This window comes from Capsicum annuum, chromosome 12, assembly GCF_002878395.1.
Source record: "Capsicum annuum cultivar UCD-10X-F1 chromosome 12, UCD10Xv1.1, whole genome shotgun sequence".
NCBI lineage: Eukaryota > Viridiplantae > Streptophyta > Magnoliopsida > Solanales > Solanaceae > Capsicum > Capsicum annuum.
This window is the reverse complement of record NC_061122.1, coordinates 151,184,099-151,203,959: the sequence shown is the minus strand read 5'-3', so window position 1 is coordinate 151,203,959 and position 19,861 is coordinate 151,184,099. Positions and strand designations below refer to the sequence as shown.

Here is a 19,861-nt window from a genome sequence, read left to right as displayed (position 1 = left end):
GGATGACCAGGCGCTAGTCACGAAGCGGAAAACAGAGCTTGGTGGAACTTTTTCAATAGCTAGTTGGATACTTTTTATTGGTCTTTTGGCTGCGTGAGTACATGATGTTTTTTCTCTCTTTAATTTCCAGTATTCCAGTATTTCTTTCTAGTATTTGGCCTGTTTTTATCTAAAAATAAAAATAAAATCCTGCCTGTTTTTCTTCTGAATAATATTCTTCCCCTGTTCTTTTTATTCTTCACCTTCTATTCCATCCATAATATACTCTTTTATATGCTTCCACAGTTTGCTTTACCATATAATAGCAAAGAGAACTATTGAGATGCACAATGTGAGAGCAACAAATGCACCTGATTTAGCTGCTTTTATAAACGATTTGGAATTTAATATCACTACTATCTCAAGTATGAGCTGCTTACATTTGCGTGGCCTCGGAACAGTGGTAACTGGGAATCCAGGCCTTGTCGACTATCGATTTGCTCCTCTGTCAACATTTGCCAACTATTCCTGTATAAACACAACTAAGGGACCGACCATCATGCTTAAGTGCAGCAGATGTCCCCTTAGTCGGGACAATGCCTATATTTCATGGCAATTTGTTGATCTCCCAAATAGTCCTGCAGCAGCTGCTGGATTTCAGTTCAATCTAACAGCAAAAGATCCTAAAAATAAGAAACATCTTAGCTTGGTCAGTGGAACACTGAGGAATGGAAGCGATTTTGACAGCAAACCAGTTACATTTAGAGGGTTGACACCAAATATATTGAAGTTCAATTTTTTCCCAAGATTGTACCATAATTTGCATGATCTAAGGCTCATCCAACCACTACTTCATGAGTTTGTCCCAGGTTCATCTTTTGATGAGATAAGTCAACTCCAAGCATCACTCGAAAGCCCTAATGATGGTCTAATCAACACGACATTGTATGTCAACTTCCTATCTTCGTATATTGTTGAGGTCAAGAATCAAAATGTTTTAGGACCCGGTGAGTAGCATCTTCATCTCTGGGCATATTTTCTATTCTTTGCTTTCAATGTCCTCTCTGGCTAGTCTTTACACCTCCTGACTTTCGAATTTTAATTCTGTATATACTTAGAGCTATAATGATGCGTGTGCAGTATAAATACCTTTAGCTATGAAGTTTGTAAATATCTTTTGAGTTATACTTTTGCGAGAGATGCTCGTTTCATCTTTTTGGTAAATAGAACTTCAGTAAGAAATTATGGCTGGACCATGAGCCATGTTAATGATGTCTTGTGATACTGAGGAGAATTACTACATGTTTCCAAAATTCATTTATACTGAATCTGACAGCTCTTCTTTTGTCACTCTTCTTTTAACATTGTTTGCATATTGACTGATCAACTGCTTACAACTCCTTTTTAAGCTTGTTATTTGTTTTGAAAACTGATATAGACGATAATTTGTTACATTTCAAAATGAAAAAATGAAGATATAGGCGAGAGCCTTCAGCAGTTTTGTGCTTTATATAATGATTGATCTGTAATTTTCCTGAATTTCCTTATTCCCTACCTTGTCTTCTTTTTTACCATCGTGTTTTCATCTTTTGGGAGAAAGCGATGAGGGAGAGGAGGGGACTTCTGGAACTCAGTTGGTTTTTAATATCTTCTTCTATACGTACATCTTATGGTGGAACGAGGTATTTGGTTTTCTGAGATATTCACTCTCTGGTTATAGTTCTAGCTCACTGGTCCAGATCCTATGCCAATTTTTTCATTGCCAAGTTGTTCCCTAGCATTTGTTTTCTACGTGATTCATGGGAAGCTTAGTTTTGTTGTCCAATACAGAGTGCATAACTAACATTGTGCAACCTGTTAAATGCCAACCGTGCAAATGCCAATGCTGCATTGCAGTGTAGGGCCTTTAGTGGAATGTTTTTTTATTTTGCCTATCTGCTTCTACGGACAAGTTGCTCAGTGAACTTATAATGTTTTGAACGAGCACTGGTTCCAAGCAAACATCAAGGTGTAGTTTCGTATTGTCTTCAGGGGCCTTTGTTATTTTTCCAGAATATAAAAAATAGACTAAATACTAAAATTTCTACGGAATTCTATTTTATATAGTTTTAGTGCTTCAAACCAGAGGAATTTAAGCTTTTAGTGTGGATGCAAAAATAGTGAAGATGGAGAAATGATAGGATAATCAGATGGAGCATTTACCTTATCTGAAAAAAAAATAAAGGGGAAGAAAAGATAGGTTGTCAGATGTAGACTTATTGCCCTGCTGATTTTTCAGGCTAAACTTGCTAAAAAAGAATATTGTAACCTGCTAGTCTGGTGCATCATTTCATACTTTTAACTGTTTTCTAGTCTATAATGCTGGACCACACCAATATGATACTCCCTCCATCCCAATTTATGTGATGCACGTTGACTGGCACAGATTTTAAGAAAAAGACTTGACTTTTGAACCTTGTGTCTAAATAAGCCATAGATATTTGTGTGGCCTATAAGTCATCGCCGTAAGGGCAAAATGGATGGTTAAAGCTTAATTGTTTCGAAATATAGAAAGGTATCGTTCTTTTTGGAATAGACTTGAATAAAAGGGCATCACATAAATCGGGATGGAGGAGTAAGAAAAGAAGACTAAAATGTAGGTTTGCTTCAGAAATCTGGTGTGTATATTTAGTGTTTTGAATGGCTCGTTTCATTTCGGAAGTTTTTTTGGGCTATATTTAGTGTTTCCTTTTATGATTCCGTATCCCGTGTTCCATGTTTATTACGAATCTGTGTGCTTTCCTCTGCTTTCCTCTGTTTTATATTCCTTATGGGTGCCGTATTTATGTTATGTAATCTGCTTCTGTGCTTTACTATATGTTTGTGTGGTATCTCGTGCCTTGAGCCGGGGGTCTTTCGGAAACAGCCTTTCTACTTCATCAGAGGTAGAGGTATGGACTGCGTACATCTTACCCCCCCCCAGACCCCACTAGGTGGGAATACACTGGGTTTGTTGTTGTTGTTGTTGTTGTTGTTTGATAATATCTTCCTCTCTCAAGAGTGCAGTAAGCTTCCTTGCTGATCTTGGTGGTCTTTATTGCCTCAGTATTGGCCTTTTCTTCTACATTTTGGTGCAGGTACGTTATTGTTTTTTTCTTTTTGTTACCAGTCCTGCAACTTTACGGATTCCTTTCTAAGCTATCTTACATGGACTTGTTTAAGTGTATGCATCCATTACCGGGTGTATGTTACTACCATGTAACATGCATCTTCTGTCAATTTAGTGTATTGCGAATAATCTGCATAAAGCACCCATACTCATGTCACACCCATTCGGCACAATAGTATAGGTAAATGAAGTATCTGTATAACATAGTTGCATGTGTGGTTTAGAATGCATTAACAAAAAAAAACTTCGTTAATGATTTTGCTGTGGAAATTTGTTGTAACAATAGTTTGTAGTTCAGTTGCTGATGACAGTAATGCATGGGACGTTTCGAGTTTGTTATGTACGCTGATTAAATAGAGTTAAAAGCTTGAATGATCATTCAATTTTGGGTAATTGACTTTCAATCCCCAACTTTGCTTTGTCTTTCAAAATTCACTCAACTTTGTGTAATTGGCTGTCATAGTCACTCAACTTTGCCAAGTTAGCCTCCATGGTCATTATTTCCAAAAACATAATTTTTGGTTCCTATTTAATGATGTTGCAGCTGTAATTTTTTTTAGAAAAAAGAATATTTTAAAATTTAGAAACAAATATTTAAAAATTGAGTTTTCTGTCAATTTTTTTATTCTTCTTGTATTTTGCTTTTAATTTTTTTTTTTGATATCCTTTATTAATCGAATTTAAATATAGTCGTCTTGTGTATGAATATTTTAAGTATTTAGTCAAATATTTAAATAAAGATTCATCACAAGAACATTTTCTTCATCAAGTAAAGCTCATATCTTGTTTGTACGTACTTGTTGAAATTATATTAACTTCTATTTCTAAGTGTAGAAAATCTTCCATAGAAATAAAAATCTAGTGGACGATAAAGATAATATAACATAGGGTCATATGGTAGTAACTTTTCAATGTAATTTTCGTACCTATTAAAGAGTAAAGAGTTGTTGTTGGCTTATTAGTAAAGTAATTATTATACAAGTTACAAACATTATATTATGCATGATCTACGTATTATCTTCTGTGAAATAAATGTTAATAAAAATGTATATATGAAAAATATTTTAAGTATATCTCGTAACATATTTAACATATTCACACATAAGACAACATATTAAATTTGATGAAGAATAACAAGAAAAACAAAAACAAATTAAAAAAATAAGAAAACAAGACCAAAAAATTTGACTGTTCAATAGGATTACAACAACATACCCAGTGTTTCCCCACATAGTGGGGTTTGGGGAGGGTAGAGTGTACGCAAATCATACCAGTACCTCAGGTGAAGTAGAGAGGCTGTCTCCGATAGACCCCCGACTTAGGACCGATAACAGTATAACAAACACAAAACATAAATGCATATAAACTAGTACAGTAAGCAAAATAAATTGTCACCGCTAGGCACAAGATAATACTAAAGCCACAAGATAATGCTAAAAACTATCTAACCGAAACCATGGACATCACACAACCCTATGAACAAGGAACCGCAGACACAAAAGAACGCTCCCGTACTGTTACCGATGTACTCCCACCCCCTAACCCTCTACCCTAATCTACGTCCTCCACACTTTCCTATCAAGGGTCAAGGGTCAAGGGTCAAGGGGTCATGTCCTCTATAAGCTGTAACTGCTCCATATCATGCCTAATCACCTCCCTCCAATATTTCTTCGGCCTACCTCTACCTCGCCTGAAACCATCCATAGCCAAGGTCTCACACTTCCGCACTGATGCATCAAAACCCCTCCCCATCACGTTCCTGAACCAACGTAACTTCACTTCTCGTATCTTGTCCTCCACCGAAGCAACTCCTACCTTCTCCCGAATAATCTCGTTCCTCACCCAATTTTTTCTGGTATGGCCACACATCCATCGCAGCATCCTCATCTCCGCTACCTTTAACTTTTGGATGTGAGAGTTCTTAACTGGCCAACACTCCGCTCCATACAACATAGCCGGTCGGACTGCCACTCTGTAGAACTTACCTTTAAGCTTCGGGGGCACCTTCTTATCACATAAAACTCCCGAAACGAGCCTCCATTTCAACCATCCTGCCCCAATACGATGCGTGGCATCCTCGTCAATCTCACCATTGCCCTAAATTATAAAACCTTGATACTTGAAACTCTCCCTCTCAGAAATGGCTTGAGAGTTTAGCTTTACCACCACGCCAGTCTTCTGCAACATATCACTAAACTTACACTCGAAGTACTCCGTCTTGGTCCTACTCAACCGAAATCCTTTAGCCTCGAGCATTTGTCCCCAAATCTCCAACTTATCATTAACTCCTTCTCGAGTTTCGTCAATCAGTACCACATCATCCGCAAATAACATACACCAAGATATCTCCCCTTGAATATGTCGCGTCAAAACAATCACCGAGGCAAATAAAAATGGGCTTAGAGTCGACCCCTGGTGCAATCCTATCAAAACTGAAAAGTGCTCTGAATCTCCACCTACCGTCCTCACACGAGTCTTCGCACCATCATACATGTCCTGAATCGCCCCTAGTGTACGCCACGGTCACCCCACTTGCGTCCAACCACCTCCACAAAATCTCCCTGGAACTCTGTCATAAGTCTTCTCAAGATCAATAAAAACCACGTGCAAGTCCTTTCTCTCCCAAAACTGCTCTACTAGTCTCCTCACAAGGTGAATGGTAGAGCAACCTGACATGAAACCTAGCTGATTCTCAAAGATAATCACTATCCTTCTCAACCTCAATTCTACCACCCTTTCCCAAACCTTCATTGTATGACTCAACAACTTAATACCTCTATAGTTGTTGCAACTCTGGATGTCAATAGGATTATTAATCTTAAATTTTAAAAATATTTTTTCAAAAAATTTACAGTTGCCGGTCATTGAACACGCATCAAAAATTATATTTTTGGGGAATAAGTTAACGACCATGGAAGCTTACATGACAAAGTCGAGTGACTTTTAAAAGACAACAAAATCGCAAAACAAAGTTAATTGATTATGAAGGCCAATTACCAAAAGTTGAGTAAATTATGAAGGCCAATTACCAAAAGTTGAGTGACCATCCAAATTTCTAACTCTATTAAATATTGGACATGAAGGGAGCCTTGGAGTAACTGATAAAGTTGCTGCCATGTGACCGGGAGGTCACGGGTTCAAGCCTTGGAAACAGCCTTTGGCAGAAATGCAAGGTAAGGCTGCATATGATACACCCTTGTGGTGGGGTCCTTCCCTGGACACTGCGCATAGTGGTAGCTTTAGCGCACCAGGCTGCCCTTTATTAAATATTGGACACAGATCTCTTATGGTTTCCGCTTTAATGTGAGGTAGTAGAATTTACAGTTGTTCGACGTAGAAACATATTGGCGCTTGATTTCTTGATAATTTCCATTCAGTTTTCTATGTTGTGGAGGAAATTGTCTTTCGATATTCCTTTTAAATCTGCTAAGTGCTAATTTCTCTATGAAGTGTCAAATCAGAAAAGTAAAAACACAAAGGTTGGGCAAAATGTTTTGTCTGACACTGATTTACTGGGTATTATTTCAATTCCTAATGACCAACATTCAAGATCAAGACATTTTGGTTCGAATTTGCATAGAAGTTATATTTACTTCTAAGTTTGGAATGTGGGTTGAGAAGGGGAGCCTTGGAGTAACTTGTAAAGTTGCTGTCATGTGACCAGGAGGTCACGGGTTCAAGTTTTGGAAACAGCATCTGGCAGAAATGCAAGGTAAGGCTGCATACGATACACCCTTGTGGTGGGGCCCTTCCCCGGACACCGCGCATAGCGGTAGCTTTAGTGCACCGGGCTGCCTTTTTTTTTTTTTCTTTCTTTTGGAATGTGGGTTGAAAATTAACAATGATCTGCTAGCCTGAACTCAGTGATGGAAGAAAGGAACTCTGAAGGTACTTGAAATTGTAAACCTATGAAGTAACTTTAGTGCATCTTAATTCTTTCATGGAAAATTTACTTACAAATGTGTGCAGGGTGTGATTGATCCTTATGTCTATACTTCCTTATTTATGTCGATACTCCTATGTTACAGTGTGAATATAGGATAAAGAAATTACGCTATGAGGATAGTGTAATGCGAAAGGTTAGAAGTCGTCGGAAAGCTCAAGACCGCTGGGATAAGGTGAGTATATGGAAAGAAATAATGACGTGTTTTCTTGGCGAAAATAATCTTTTTTAGTTAGCTTGCCAATTCAGCTGCCCTAGCTAACTTCCTTATCCTTTGCTTCCACTTTCGTTTTCTGATAGTTGAGGAAATATGTGATGTACACATATGCTCCTAACCAATTGGAAGAGGAGTCCGACATGAGAAATGATGGTTGTTGCACAGGCGTCAAAATGGAATCACTCCACAGGAAGAACTCTTCGGTTAGAGGAAGAGGGTCTAGCAGATTAGATACCATCAGTTTTAGCAAAAGAGTTGGCTTACCCAGGGAGAAGGTGCAGCCTTGTGGCCTCAACTCTATATCAGTAGTTGGCTTACATCTACTGCTTCTTTACAAATTTCATGGAGATTGTAAACTTTTGAAGTCCTGTTTGCCTTTTCCAGAGAGCCACTGCAATGAAGATTGATACGCCAAGTGCCACATGTTTTTCGCCTGAACCTGCAGCAGATCTCCAAAAGGGTACACATCTGGAGGAAGATGGAGTCAGTTGCCTATTCTCTCTGATATTTTTTGTTTCTTAGGTTTGCTTAAAATGATAGTTGTATTTTGGCTACTGTCTCAACCCAAGCCCATGAACCTGCACGTGATTGGTGCCATCATGCCCGCTTTTTTACCATGATTTGGGCTTAACCCAACATAGGAAAAGTGATACCTAAATGGCGTACATGGATGTTACAGCTCTTTTATTTCTAACCATCAGACGACACCCCACCCCCCTCCCGTGGTCCCTCCGCCCCGTCTTGTTTTGCTGGTAGAATAGACCAAGTGTGTCACAGCTACTTCCTCTGGTTTCACATTTTTTTGCTGTTATATCAGAAGTATCAGAAATGAATTGCTTTACTTTTTAGAACTACCAAAATATCTTTGCTTCTGTGAGAAATAATGGAGAAAAATATTATTGAATTGTATATTTACATAATTACATTGAAGCCCTATTTATGGACACGATAGTACAATCCTTTTCCAAGTAGGATTTTTATATACAATTCCTATTTCTACTCATATTCTAATACCCCCTCAAACTGGTGCATATAAGTCATATATACCTAGCTTGTTACAAATGTAATTAATACGAGGACATGTGAGGGACTTGGTGAAGATATCTGCAAGTTGATCAGTTGACTTTACAAATTTTGTAACAATATCTCCAGAGGGTATCTTTTCTCCGACAAAGTGACAATCAATCTCTATGTGTTTAGTCCTCTCATGAAACACTGGAGTCGATGCAATATGAAGGGCTTCTTGATTGTCACACACAAGTTCCATCTTACCTGTTTCTGCAAATTTTGGTTCTCTCAGCAACTATTTGATTCAAGCTAGCTCACAATTTTCTACATTCATTGCTCGATATTTTACTTCCGCACTAGATCGAGCAACCACACTTTATTTCTTACTCTTCCAAGATACCAAATTACCTCATACTAAAACACAATATCTGGATGTAGAGCGTCTATCAGAGGGTGATTTTGCCCAATCAACATTTGTGTATCCAATGATATGCTCGTGACCTCGATCCTCACAGAGTAGTCCTTTACGTAGAGCTGACTTTATATATCGCAGAATATGAACAATTGCATTCCAATGACCATCACAGGGGAAGTCATAAACTGACTTACAACATTCACAGGAAAGGATATGTCAGGTCTAGTCACTGTGAGATAATTCAACTTTCCAACCAATTGCCTATACTTTTCAGAATAACTAAGTGGCTCCTCTTGTCCTGATAGAAGTTTAGCATTTGGATCCATAGGAGTGTCAATGGGTGATCATCATTCCTGTCTCCTCAAGAATGTCTAAGGCTTACTTACATTGAGAAATAACAATACCTGATCTGGACTGAGTAACTTCGATACCTAGAAAATATTTCAGTCTGCCGAGGTCTTTAGTCTGAAAATGCTGAAAGAAATGTTGCTTAATTTAGTGATATCATTGCCTGTGATACCGATATCGTCAACATAAACCACCAAATAGATACACAAATTTGGTTGAGAATGCCGATAAAACACTGAGTGATCAGCTTTACTACGAATCATGCCAAATTGTTGAATTACTGTGCTAAACTTTCCAAACCAGGCTCGAGGGGACTGTTTCAGACCGTAGAGTGACCTGCGCAATCGACATACAAGGCTATTAGACTCCCCTGAGCAACAAAACCTGGTGGTTGCTCCATACTTCTTCCTCAAGATCACCGTGCAAAAAAGCATTCATAATATCCAACTAATAAAGAGGCCAATGACGAATGACAATAATGGATAGGAAAAGACGAAAATATGCTTTTTTAGCCATGGGAGAGAAAGTGTCACTATAATCAAGCCCAAATATTTGCATGTATACTTTGGCAACAAGGCAAGCCTTCAACCGATCAACTTGACTGTCTGGATCAACTTTGACTGCATAAGTCCAACGGCAACCAACAATAGATTTACCTGCAGGAAGGGAAACAAGCTCCAAAGTACCACTCGTATGTAAAACAGACATCTCATCTATCATAGCCTGCTTCTATCCTAAATGAGAAAGTGCTTCACCTATAGTCTTAGGGATGGAAATAGAGACAAAGATGATACAAAAGTATAATAGGGTGATGATAAACGATGATAACTCAAGAAAGTATAAGGTGGGTTATCATTACAAGGGAAACACATACCTTTTTAAAGTGCAACTAATTGGCTAGGAGGAGGCAAGTCCGCACTAGGAGTAGCGTTCGACACATGACATGAATCATCTGGGACTAATCTTGGATGTGGACGACAATGATAAGTCAGAAGTGGTGGCACTACAGCTGGAGACGTAGAAGTAACCGTTGATTCCTCAAAGGTTGGTTTGGGTAAGTCTGGCGATACGGGTAAGACCAAGGATGGTGCGGGTAAAACCTCAGAGATATCAGGATGATCAGAAGATGTATAGTAAGGTTGAGAATAAAAAAATGTGACATCGGCAGACATAAGGTTGCGACGAAAATCCGGTAGCAACAATACCCTTTTTGAACTCGAGAGTAACCTTAGAAGACACCTTTTAGAGAACAAGGAGCTAATATCTTTTCCAGGGGCAAAGTTATGAACAAAGCATGTGATCCCAAAGACATGAGGGGGGATAGAGTAGAGATATGACTGTGGAAACAATATGGAATGAGGAACCTGATTCTGAATGGAAGATTATGACATTCTATTAATTAGATAGCAAGATGTGAGGACTGCATCGCCCAAAAATGCAGCAGAACATGGGATTCAGTGAGGAGCGCGAGCGGTCTCAGGAAGATGCCTATTCTTTCTTTCTGCTATATCGTTCTGCTAAAGGGTGTACGGACAAAATGTCTGGTAAATAATTCCTTGATGAGTCATAAACTCCTAAAACTAAGAGGATTCGAGGGTATTATCACTATGAAAAGTACGAATAGAAACACCAAATTGATTTTGTATTTTCGCACAAAAACTTTTAAAAATAGAAAATAACTCAAAACGATCTTTCATTAAGAAAACCCAAGTACATCTTGAAAAATCATTAATGAAACTAACGAAATAACAAAACCTAAGGGTGAACTGATTTCACTAGGGACCCCAAACATCAAAATGAACTAATGTGAAAAATAAACACTGAATGACTCTTAATACTACGTGAAAAAGTAGCACGGGTGTGTTTCCCTACTTGACATGACTCACAATCTAATGTGGATAAACTAGACAAACTAGGCATTATATTCTATAGCTTGGATAGAATCAGATGTCCTAAACAGTTGTGAATTAGGTTTGGAGGGTTTGTAACGGAGCACGCTGTGAAGGAATTTAAAGAGGTAAGATGGTAAAGGCCTTATGATTCATGTCCTGTGCCAATTATCTGTCCCGTACTGCGCTCCTACATTAGAAAAGAATCCTAAAAATAGTTATACTACAATGAAGGGCATGTGTCAAACGACGAACAGATGCAAGATTAAAAGGACAACCAGGGACATAAAGATCAGAGTCTAGAGTGACAGAAGATAGGGTTTTGGCTTGTCCAACTCTTTTTGGTTTTGTTCGGATCCCATTGGCTAAATTAATAGCTGGAAGAGATTGTGAATAAACAACAACAGACAGAAGTGATTGTTGTAAAAAATATGAGCAGAAGCACCTGAGTCCATGATCCATGATCCAAGTACTAGACTGTGAAACACAAGCAAAAGAATTACTAACAACAAAAGCATCAGATTGAGCAACTGAGGCTACTTGTGGAGATGTCTGCTTACTTGCTCAATATTAAAGAAACTTATCATATTCTGTCTGGGAAATATGAGCATTATTGAATGGTCGATTAGGCTGTGGAGATGTCTGCTTACTTGTTCGATTTCGAAGGAACTCATTATATTTCTTTACAACAATAGGATTATAACTGGGTGGTGGATCATGCAAAATATGACATATATCCTGAATGTGCCTAATTTTATGATAATAACTGCACTTTGATCGAGATTTTCCAGAACGACCTCCTCGCCGATTCTCCATAGACTGATATGTTCGTTTTCTATAGTTTGATATGCAAGAATAGAGGAGTTAACAGTGGGGGATGAAATTACTTTGTGATTGGGAGGCGTGATAAGACGAAGCAGATGCGAGAATAACTCATCAATTGTAGGAACCGTAGGGTGATGAAATTACTGTGTCTGGGAGGCGTGATAAGACGAAGCAAACGCGAGAATAACTCATCAATTGTAGGAACCGTTGGACTAGCTAAAATCTGATCACATACTGAATCATGGTCAGTACAAAGTCCAACAAGTGTAAGAACTAGAAGCAACATGTGTCTGTGCTCTTGTTGCTCTTCTACATCCGTAGTGACGGACATCAATGTATCAAATTCTTCCATGACTGTTTGTACTTGTCTCAAGTATGTAGACATATCAGATTCTTATTTCTTCAAGTTGGTCATTCGGCACATCGCATCATAAAAATGAGATATGTCATTAGTGTATAAAGCACGAGCCTTTTCCCAAACTAAATAACATGTTTGGGATGGGCGAAACAAGGGCATGAACTTGGAATCAATAGATCGCCATAAGAGACTACATAATTGAGCATCAACTTTCTCCCATTGTTCATTGGCTTTCGTATCTTCCGCGCTAGATTTTGCCTTTTCATCTACAACACTAGCCTTGATCTTTAAGTGATCATGGACACCTTGACCTTTGCACCACAACTCAACCGAGGAAGCCTAGACTAAATAATTTGAACTGCTATTAATGGTTCGGAAGTGATCATAGGACTTGAACTTTCAGTTTCAATAATTTTGGGGCCAAAAATATTATACCCAAAAGACATCTTGGGAATTTTGACTTGAAAACACCAAGAAACAAAATTTGGATGTATGATATTACTAAAAATTCACCAAAAAATAATATAGAGTCGCCGGAATTAGGGTTCCTGCGATCAGAATCTGAGAAACTTGGCTGGAACTGAAAAACAAAAGCTGGTCAGAGGTCGGAGTAGCTGCGCGACTCCAACAGAAAAGGAACAACCAAAACAGTCGATCGGAGAAGGGCTCATGCTCCGGCGTGTGACAGCTCTCGCTGGAATTTCGGCAGGTGTGTGTGAGCGCGTGGCTAGTGATTTTCTAGTGGTTTTGGTCGGGTTTTTTTGCCTGAGCTTTTCGATACCCTTGGTGGTGGTGTATTTTGCACACAACCCACAAAACAGATAATGACACAAATCAGTCACCGAAAATTGAAGCACTGTGATTGATTTTTCGTTTTCATTTTCTTTTCTGAAGTTTCCCACCAATGCTCTGATATCATGTGAGAAATAATGGAGAAAAATATTATTGAATTGTGTATTTACATAATTACATTGAAGCCCTATTTATAGACACTATAGTACAATCATTTTCCAAGTAGGATTTTTATATACTATTTCTATTTCTACTCATATTTTAACAACTTCAATTGGAACAACCTGTTAGTGGGTAGTTACTTAGGGGGTGGCATTTCTTTCCCTCTTCAGAAAGTGCCTTGGACTTGTAGAAGCATTTTGAAAGTTGAAAAGAGAAAAGGGCAGTCATCGTCTCGGGACGGTAAAATATGGTCAAGTGACCTTTGAATGGTGTTATATTTTTGTGAAATTACTAATTTAACATATTGCCTTTTCATATCTCAAATGTTGCCTCATGGTTTTAGATCTTTTTACAAGTAACTTATATGTTAAGATCTATTCCTGCTTTTTATTGTTAGTTCTACTGGACAAAATGCAGTTCTTTCTTCATATTCTGCTTTTATACTCAATTCTAAGTGTTTCTTGATACGACTAGGTTTTCATGTCCACTTTGTTTGTCTTCCCAAAGAACTGGTAACTTATGCTTTATCCATAGAAAGCTGTTAAAACTTACTTTATATTTATGTGGCTTCAGTTCCAAGAAAATGATGTACCTCCAACCATAAAAGGTAGTAAACCTGAAGATGTAATTGCTCCAGATGTAAAGAATGCTCTCCAGGCTCCAGCTTTTCCTGCAGCTAATGACATAACTGTTCCATCTCCGCCTCCGTTAAGTAAGTCTAGAATCATGAGATCAATGTTTATTATGTTCCCCTACTGCCACGCCAACAAACATGCTAACTGTTTAGATTACATCATGTCTGATTTTAAGCTGCTCTTTCATGTTCTTTGGCCTATTTAAGTTTATTCAAGTTGCCCATGCTATAATCAAGATCACTGTAAATTTGGTCAACCTTTCTGGGTTGTGACAAATATAAGAAATTACAGATCAAGTTTATGAGAGCCCACTATAGATGATATTGATCTCTTTGATTATTGTAAAGAATGGATCTTGGGCCTAACTCAACCCCAAAAGCTAGCTCATGAGGGGAGGATTGCTTAAGTCCATATAAGCAAACTGCCAGCCCATTCCTCAATCAATGTGGGACTTTCACCCACTCCAATACCCCCTTTCATGCCCAGACCCAATTGAAGCTTGGACGGGAGCCCAAACGTGGATGGATATCTTGAGCCTAACTCACACCCCAAAAGCTTGTAAAGGGGGAAGATTGCCCAAGCCATATAAAGAGACCACCCGTCTCGTTAACCACCAACTAGTATTTGTACCCGCGTGATGCGCGGTCGGTCAGTATTAAAAAGAAATCATTAGAAATTATATATAGCTTTCAAAGGAGAACTTATCCTTAATCCAAGAAAATAATAAATGTATTTTCATTCTCGTGACAGAAGTCTCATTTAAGATTGACAATTCTAGAATAGGATAATATGATTGATATATAGTATGCTTTGAAAACTCCTGCATATGAAAGAGTTGTGAATAAAAGCAGGTCAAATAAATTTAGCTTTGAAAGAATAATTAAAATGACATTTCGTGGCAGAAAGCATATTATCTTTCTTGTACTAACTTTTTTCTTTATATTCAATCGACTAAACATATCAGTTACTGCGCTTCATGTTAGTAGCTTTGTCATTGAAATTGCTTATTCTATCATCATGTTGAACTAAAATAGCTTAGATGTTTAAGCTATCTAGATTGAATTATATATGGTGTTTTAAGCTAAAATATGTTTTATGCACTTCTGTAATACTTAAAGCACTTATTTTTAAATCAAAACAACAAAAATATGCCATAAGTTATAAGCACATCCCAACAAACTCTTAATCTCCACCTAGTTTAAGGTAGGAAACAATTTGGGTGTGATCAAATTGTATCATATACAACCTTAACGGAAGCTCTTCCTTTGAAACTAAGAGTTTTAAAACTCTGTGTTTAGTAAAATTAATGCAGGTACATGTCATCCATTCGAAATCGTCTTTCTTTTACTTTTGTAGTTTCAAAATGTGACAGACCCGTGAAAATGAAAGTACAGAACTGTTCTTTGCCTGCAAATATAAATTACAAAATCAAATTAAAAGACAATATAAGCTTGGTTGTTTGAAAAGATGCAGTGAAAAAAAAAAGTCAAGAGTATTAGAGAAATATAGACTTTACACTAATTAATTAACATAGACTTATACTAACTAACACGGTGACAAAGTAAATTATACTAACCAAATGACCAAGAAAAAAGATGAACATCGACACTAACACAGTGATGAAGTAGATTATAAATGAGTTCCAATTTTGCACTATTAAGAGGAAACTTTGATTTTTCACGATCTACTAAAACATGATTCCTTCATATATTTTACAATAATCCGAGAAATGATACAAAGGCTGAAAAATAGTGAAATATAAGAAACATGTACATTATTAAATTAAAAAGAAAAAATAGGATTAGAAGGATTAACACGAATAATTTTATTGAAGCTTTTTCAATGAGCTTATGGTGCATCCATTTTTTCTTGTTTGTTTGCAAACATTTTCTTCCTCCATATCCCATTGATTTTTGGTATCTCTTCGTTTTCTTGAATTCCAGTTACTTCTCTCCAAAATGATTTTCCAAGGGAGATTGATGTAATGTAGTTCTTTAGTATTTTAGATGAACACTTGGCTGCAATCAAAAAGGATATTGAAGATTACTTGGCCTTTCTCTACTGAATGTAATCCAAGCTAAGTTTGTTGTTGAGCTGACAATACTGCTGAGCAAGAATGTGCTGATACAGGTCTTGCTAGTGCGGTTAAAGGTGCCTTCCATGGCCAACTTGTTCATATGTTACTAACTTATACCTTTAACTTGGACTTTGACTGAACAACATATGAAAAGCTTCTTGAATAACTTACACTCGGCATGGTAATTCTGTTATCATCAGTTAGTTTGCTCCGATGTGAACTACTACTTCCTGCATAAGAAAAAAATGATACATAAAAGTTGAAATTTACTAAAAAATAATATACACTCTCATGAAGATCAAAGCCTCCACTGAAATCAATTTATACACATATGCACGCTAAAATATCCATAACAAATAGAATTTAAAAAAATATAGTAAGCCAATGGACTCATGCGAACCCACTCGACAGAATATTAGGAATATGTATTCATGGCTGAATTTTCTTTTTATACATATCTAGTAGACGTCAAACCTCCTCCTGCTAGTTCATGTATAATGTTACTAAGATTTTAAACTCATTTAGTGATGATCGTGGCTCCCCCAATTACGGTCACCTGCAAATTGAGAGATTATATTACTCCGAATTGAAACAAATCTGTTCACAGTAATACCGTATTATAATGTAAAGAATACATAATTAAGAAGTAACACAATACAAAAATTCTTCAAGCCATATGTTGCTAACATGTGTAGGCACCCTGAATTCAACCTTCCATGAATGTTCCACCAAACTTAAAAATATCCACAGGCATCAAATAGAGAATATACAACATACAATGATAAGTGAGAAAACTGTAGATCATTGTTTAAGCAATATGGACATGCATCACACTTATCCGATTCTTACTTTTCCCATATATTAATAACTAATCTAATTTCAATTTTAGGATGCCAATACACATTTGTAATGTAAGTACTTACCTTTTCCAAACAAATATCTTTAATGGCCTCTATCATGGCAAAGACTGACTGCATATTTAATGGCCACTATCATGGCAAAGACCGATTGCATACTGCAAATGTGTCACAACTTTGCCATCCTCCGCTTGTTTTGAAAAGGAAAACAGAAGGCAACACCTCTTTTGGATTGCCACACATTATTCAAACGCCCCTTCCTTTCAGTTGAACATCAGCAACACACATCGAACCAAGTGGTAATAGAAGCTCATATACGTTATTTTTTAAAAAATAACGTTAATAGAGAGAAATTGCCACTTTTATCTGTAAAAATAAAAAGACAACAATTTTTACTAGCAAGGTGACGAAAGCGGAAACGAGTAGGATATCTGCTTATCTTGGTTAGGTTGATCCATGAGAGATCTGGTAGGGCTTTAGGGCAATTCAGGTGTCTTATTCGGATTGAATGTATACTATCCCCCTATCGGACTAAGGGTTTTTATCGAATATGAAACTCGACTTGAACAACGCGTCCCCAGAAAAGCTTTTTTTTGAGGATCCGACAACTTATGCAGGAACTTCCGTATACTATCCCCCTATCGGACTAATGGTTTTTATCGAATATGAAACACTTGAACAACGCGTCCCCAGAAAAGCTTTTTTTTGAGGATCCGACAACTTATGCAGGAACTTCCGACGTCTTTCCCTTTGTATAGTATACGGCTAAGTGACTTCATAACCTCAACCTACTTTTTTGCTTACTGTAGCATAGGCCTTCGTCGGGCTTTCGTCACTTCGCCTATAGACGGCGGCAAGAACTATTAAACATGTCCATTACCAAGAAATAATAATCACTAAATCACCCGTCCATCACATTCCAAACGAAATAAAAAATATAAAGTTCAAATTGCCAAGAGAATTACCCTGATTTCAGGTATCAACAATAATGACTCCTTCACGACGCACCTCTTAATTAACAATTAGTCCTATTGCTTTGCATCTTCTCATTTTCAAATTTCTTATGCACTAATTTTTTTTTACAACAGAGTTTAAATTTGACAGTTCTCAAACAATATCGAGCAGAATATATAGAAAATTGTAGCATTAGTGAGGTCCAAATCGCAACATTCATATATATTACCTTTGTTGGCAATATTAAATGCTAGAGGTATTATCAAGTGAGAAAACATTTCAAACATGTGATTAGATTTACGCCAGACTTGTGATTTGTAACTGAAATTCAAGTTAATCATTTAATGTTGTCACATTCTCAGATGATCAAACAAAGTACAATAATTCAAGTTAAAAGTTCAAGTACATAAAACTGCACTGCAGAAATCAAACAACCCATAAACCTTCGATGAAGAACTTATATAATTTTATGCAATCATGCCATAATTGATTACTTGCGTACCCGAAAAAACCTAGAAACACCCTCCACAGTAGCAAAAAAAAGATAAATTAGAAGAGGAATACTGAATTTTTTTTATCTAGGTAGAAGGGATGTGAAAATATGGACAAATATAGCACAATTGAAAAGTGATTATACAACAATAGAGATCACAGACCGGAAATTGTGAACTTACCCAACCTTGTGATGTCAACGTTTTCGTAGATGTACTGGATCTTGATGATATCTAGAAAGGAACCTCGATTTTCATACTCAAAATCTTATGTAAATCAATATATACTCATCAACAACCCCTAAACGAAGCGAGAGAGTTTTTGTAAGCCTGTGAAAAATATGTTCCGAAAAGGGTATTTTCAGCAATTTGAATCGTTTACCAAAATATATAAGTAACATGCTTCTTGATTTCCAGAAGTTCAACTAAAAAAACGAAATTGAGACATCGTGAAGATTCGGAAAAAATTTGCGGACTGGATTCCAAAGACATAAAAAATAGCATAGAAAAAGACCAATTAAACTCATTTAGAAGAAAAATTACATGGATGAGGAAGTTATGATTCTATATCTTCAATTTACTTCTTGAACTGTTCCTTTAATGGAGGTTTCTTTTGTTATTAGATTATTCAGATAGGGTTAGTTTTGCATGGTTAATTCAAATTATTAATTTTAATTAAAAGTAATTATTTTGGTCTTAATTACCCAATTATGTGGAATTTTCTATGCTGCCACATGGCTTAAGGAGAGGGCTTTTTCCTCTCCTTTTAATTATATATACATGTGACTTTTTTTCACATCCCACCTCACGCCCAAGACTGGACATTTGGTGTGTGGACAATTTTTAATTTGGGGGCTCAACAATGGGTGGGATGAGTCCTGCTCTGATAGCATGTAAAATTAGAAATCTTAGGCCTAACTCAACACTAAAGTTAGCTCATGAGGAGATAGCTCATGAGGGGAGGATTGCCCAAGTCTATATAAGTAGACTGTCAATCCATTCCCCAACATTGGGTGCGATGAGTCCTGCTTTGCAACGATTAATTTCGCTCCTCCTTTCGGTCTCCGAGTGTTGCACTTTTAACCCTTGTTGTTGATCTCAGATTTACTCTCCCCGCTACGACTCGAGTTATTAGATGAAGGTTGATAACTTCAAATCTTTGTTGTTATTTTCCTTTTCTAATCGTTACTTCTCTCTCGAGCAAGTCTAGAATACAGATGAGTTCTTAATATTTACAAGCGTTAGAAAACAATCATAATGAAGAAAATACCAATAAATGCAAGCACACCTATCTTGAATTTCCTCATACTTGACCTGTTTCGTTGATTCATCATGATTTCCACAACCCTAGTTGTGGTGTTTAGCTACACATGATTGCAAGCACACAAGAAAAATTCATAGATGAAAACATAAGTATGATCTTAATGAAAAGCATCTTACCACTGATCAAGTCTACCAATCGTAGACACCATCCGCGGAAATCAAAATTGTAGTTTTTCTACAGCATCTTGTTCACGGATCAAGCCTACCAATCGTGAACTGGTTCATGGGTTGTGAACACAAATCATGGAAATCAGGTTTTTGACTTTTTCTTCAGAACTTCATTCATGAGCATGTTGGACGGTTCATGGATGATTCCACAATTCGTGGGTGTTCTAAACTATTCTTCACTTGGTCAATTTTGAGCCTTTTTTCTCAGTTTTGCTTCCGAACCCTATTCTCCTGCAAAATATAACATCATACCTACCAAAAACACCTAAGTT

The 19,861-nt window shown here is 37.1% G+C and overlaps 1 protein-coding gene across 7 annotated transcripts in view; it reads left to right on the top strand.

The window, feature by feature from the left end:
* The window catches only part of LOC107850173, a 55,488-nt gene that overhangs the window by 34,498 nt on the left and 1,129 nt on the right, over window positions 1-19,861 (top strand). For 3 of the 7 annotated variants that reach the window (XR_007047959.1, XM_047400421.1, XM_047400420.1), the window contains exons 2-8: window positions 2-93; window positions 286-986; window positions 3,025-3,095; window positions 7,156-7,245; window positions 7,371-7,562; window positions 7,672-7,770; window positions 13,658-13,796. Coding sequence is in view for 4 of the 7 variants with exons in the window: in XM_047400421.1 (XP_047256377.1) it covers window positions 2-93; window positions 286-986; window positions 3,025-3,095; window positions 7,156-7,245; window positions 7,371-7,562; window positions 7,672-7,770; window positions 13,658-13,796 (1,384 nt within the window). In the remaining 3 variants the exon portion in view is untranslated. Of the gene's footprint in view, window position 1; window positions 94-285; window positions 987-3,024; window positions 3,096-7,155; window positions 7,246-7,370; window positions 7,563-7,671; window positions 7,771-13,657; window positions 13,797-15,717; window positions 19,493-19,861 lie in introns of those variants that run through there. The other 4 variants (XR_007047960.1, XR_007047961.1, XM_047400422.1 and 1 more) reach the window with 3 other exon arrangements.